The sequence below is a fragment of the Zeugodacus cucurbitae genome, chromosome 6 (assembly GCF_028554725.1).
Source record: "Zeugodacus cucurbitae isolate PBARC_wt_2022May chromosome 6, idZeuCucr1.2, whole genome shotgun sequence".
NCBI classification, from domain to species: Eukaryota; Metazoa; Arthropoda; class Insecta; order Diptera; family Tephritidae; genus Zeugodacus; species Zeugodacus cucurbitae.
The window spans coordinates 42,367,135-42,370,325 of NC_071671.1; the positions used below are offsets into that span (position 1 = coordinate 42,367,135).

The 3,191-nt window shown below is 32.9% G+C and overlaps 1 protein-coding gene across 1 annotated transcript; it reads right to left on the reverse strand.

Annotated features, from left to right (window-relative positions):
* Positions 1 to 889: 889 nt before the first annotated feature.
* On the reverse strand, positions 890 to 2,276 carry LOC128922553 (uncharacterized). The gene is made up of 3 exons (XM_054233479.1): positions 2,149 to 2,276; positions 1,717 to 2,029; positions 890 to 1,654 (listed from the first exon to the last, which is right to left on the reverse strand). The coding sequence occupies exons 1-3, from the start codon at positions 2,274 to 2,276 to the stop codon at positions 1,190 to 1,192; spliced, it is 906 nt and encodes a 301-aa protein (XP_054089454.1). The 3' UTR covers positions 890 to 1,189.
* Positions 2,277 to 3,191: the final 915 nt, after the last annotated feature.

A 3,191-nucleotide genomic window follows, 5' to 3' on the forward strand; every position in this document is an offset into this window, starting at 1 on the left:
GTTTTTTGTGAGTGATTTAAAGCACTGTTAGTAGTATTCAAAATAACCATTGTATGAGGACATTTATTATAGTCAGTTTTAGGTCCTCATTTTATGCCATTTTGTGGGCGTGGCATATTCCCATTTCACCCATCTGCAATATTAAACTTCCCATGGTACCAGGATGTACCAAGTTTCATCAAGATATCTCAGACAACTGGTCTCGTTATCGTGATCGTTTTGATATACGTACATACCTATATAATCGCGTCTTTGCACAGGAGTTAATTGGCCAATTTTACCCGGCCTTTGCACGATTAATGCACTGATTTCGATCGATTTACCATACAAAATAAAAATCTACTTTTTCTATAATACATTAATTTTTAATCGAATACAAATCGAGTTGAATATGAAATAAATTTGGCTGTGGTTATTGATAAAATATTAGTAACACAACTTGACGGTAGATGTCTCTGCTGGTAATAATGGTTGTCGTTATTGATAAAATAGCAATCAGCTATAGAAACTTATCAACTTCTTATAAATAGCAAAAACAAAAATGTACTCTGAAAAAAAAACTAGTAAAACCAAAGTATTCTGCATTTGCCACAAATACTTTTTGCATTAGAAACGTGCCCAAATACTTTGAGTATTTGTTTTAAAAGTGCGAGCACTGTTGAAGTAAATGCGTCAAGTATTTAAATTAACAGTGGAACACTTTTGATCGAAATACGGGGCACTGTTGTAGCAAATACTTATACATTTATGTTAACAGTAGAAGTATTTGAGATTAACAGTAATTGCTCTTGATTCAAATGTAATCGTATTTGTTTTATTGTTGTGTTTAACACCCCCTCCCACCTCTCTCCGCCCACTTCCCTATGCACAGTCAAAATTTCAATATCAATTTACTTTTTTCATAAAAAATATATTTTATTTGAGAATATACAGAGTAAAGTTTACAAAAGTGACAACTACTACTACACTGCTTTCATTAAGATTACAATTAAAATCATGCTTGCTTGCGTGACTTCGAAACTTATACAAGTTTTGAAAATATCTATTGCATTTCTGATAAAGGCATAAATACTTAAAAGTAATTGGAGTTCGATGTAAAATCTTAAGATGGTTAAAAAGATTTTCAAATAATATAAATTCATTTCCGCATATAAAGCAAGTATGTGTGGGTCTTTCTTCAAGTGCATTTTTATTGAACATTATTTAGCTTGTTTAAAATATTTTCAATTTTGGGAAATTTTTCCTTAGAGGAAATATCATAAATATATCTTTGAAGGAAAATCCACACATATTTGCTCTTTACGGAATATTCAATGTTGAATACAAAAGACATTTTTACAACTAAATCTATAGCCCTAATTAAGCTACCTACTTTATATTTAATGTTGTCAACACAGACATAGAAATCCTTCAAGTTTTGAGGACTCTCATCAACAACAAAAACTCTAGGTTGCAGTGTTAATCCCTCGTTGTGAGCGCTTTCATTTAGCTCGTCAAGTTTTTGCTGAAAGTTATTAATATTTATAAGATGCACCATCATATCCATTTGTGCATCTGTAATGAAGGGCTTTATGTTTTTATTCACTCTCGGCGGTGTTATTACTGCATGTAGTAAGTTTATAAGATAATAATGCCTGCAATCTAAATAAAAAACCTGAAATTAATAACAAAAATCACACAATAGAAGAAATCGACATTACTTGCATCAAGTGCTCAAAGCATGGCGTCGTAATACGTCAGGTTCAGTTTATCTTTTATTAATGAAGGGAACAGCTCTTTCGTTATTGCTTCCTCAACGCTTTCAATTTTGTTAAACATTAGATCTGATTTTCCGGGAAACATAGTGTCAAAATCAATATCAATCAACTGGTACCCATTGGAATCGAAATATCGTGGCCATTCCTTAAAAATATCTTTAATACCAAATTTAGCAAGTTCTTTAATTCTATCTTCTGAAGTTTCTTTCCACGACACGCATATATCTTCAGGAATATTGTGCTGTAACCACTGTTTTATTTCTTCAATTTTATTTCGTCAATGTCGTGGGAATGGATCATTTGCAAAATTGCTACACTCTTTAAACCACATCTATTGAACTGTATCAATGCATTTGATGACAAATCCCACGAACACAATAAATTAATTAACTGTTCATCACTATCCAAAATTACTACGGACTCATTGTCGACATTTTCCGTTGTAGGGGACTCATCTCCCAACGGACATTGCTCGGCAAATAACGACAGCTCAGTTGATGGTATCAACTCCTCACTCATAGTGTAAACTAAAATGCACAAAAATTGTTTTTAAACACATATTTTTGTTGAAATAAATGTGTATATAAACCATAACATACCTGCAGAGTAGACTTTTCGCAAATGTCGTCTTTTATATAAAAAAAATCTGTGGAAGTCCCTTTTAAACAGCCTCCGTAAGCAGCGGGCGATGCGGCAGGCACACTAATGCAAATGCAAACTATGTAAGCTCCTTTTGCGCAGCTTCACTAAACGCGAAATGTCTTGAAGTAATCACTTTCACTTAAATTAATACTTTCAGCACATATGTATATTTACCTATAAAACCCAAATTAAAGTATTTGCGCTCGCAACACGTGTTTCTGTTAGAATGATCGATGGAAAAATATAAGCGTCAACTTCTCTGTCATCGTATGGAGAAACAGTAAAATTAAATGCGAAATGGTTGTGGCAAATACTTTTACATTTAAAAAACTGTAATCAAAGAAAATTAAATACGAAACCTTTAAAACAACTATTTTTATATTCGATTTTAATAAGATGATTTTTAAAAGCACAGCCGCTTTTGATTCAAAAGTGCCGCATTTAAAAAAAGTATTTGAATCAAGAGCAAAGTATTTCCGTCAAGAGTTTTGCTGTTGAAACAAATACTTTTGTTTTACTGTACTTTAACTGCAAAAAGTATTTGATTTAACTGCGGGGTTTTTTTTTCAGGGTATAACAGCTGATAGTTTATGGAGTAGCCGGCCGAGTTGCTTCTCAATTATAAAATAATGGATAACTGTGCGAAAAGGCTATAACTATACCTAACAGGATGGGATCATGTGTAGAAGTTCACGTTAGTGAGAAAAGTTTTTGATTGCCATTCACTTGGGAGTGGCCAGAAACGATTCTTTTACACATGGTTCAAGCAGCTCACGACTTCCGCCTCTGATG

Excerpts from the sequence above, each read along its gene's own strand:
- LOC128922553 (XM_054233479.1), bottom strand. The coding sequence starts at position 2,276 with ATGAGTGAGGAGTTGATACCATCAACTGAGCTGTCGTTATTTGCCGAG. Across the intron at positions 2,030-2,148 it reads ATTTTGGATAGTGATGAACA|TAAAATTGAAGAAATAAAAC; the intron begins GTTAATTAATTT and ends ACATTGACGAAA. Across the intron at positions 1,655-1,716 it reads CGTATTACGACGCCATGCTT|GTTTTTTATTTAGATTGCAG; the intron begins TGAGCACTTGAT and ends TATTAATTTCAG.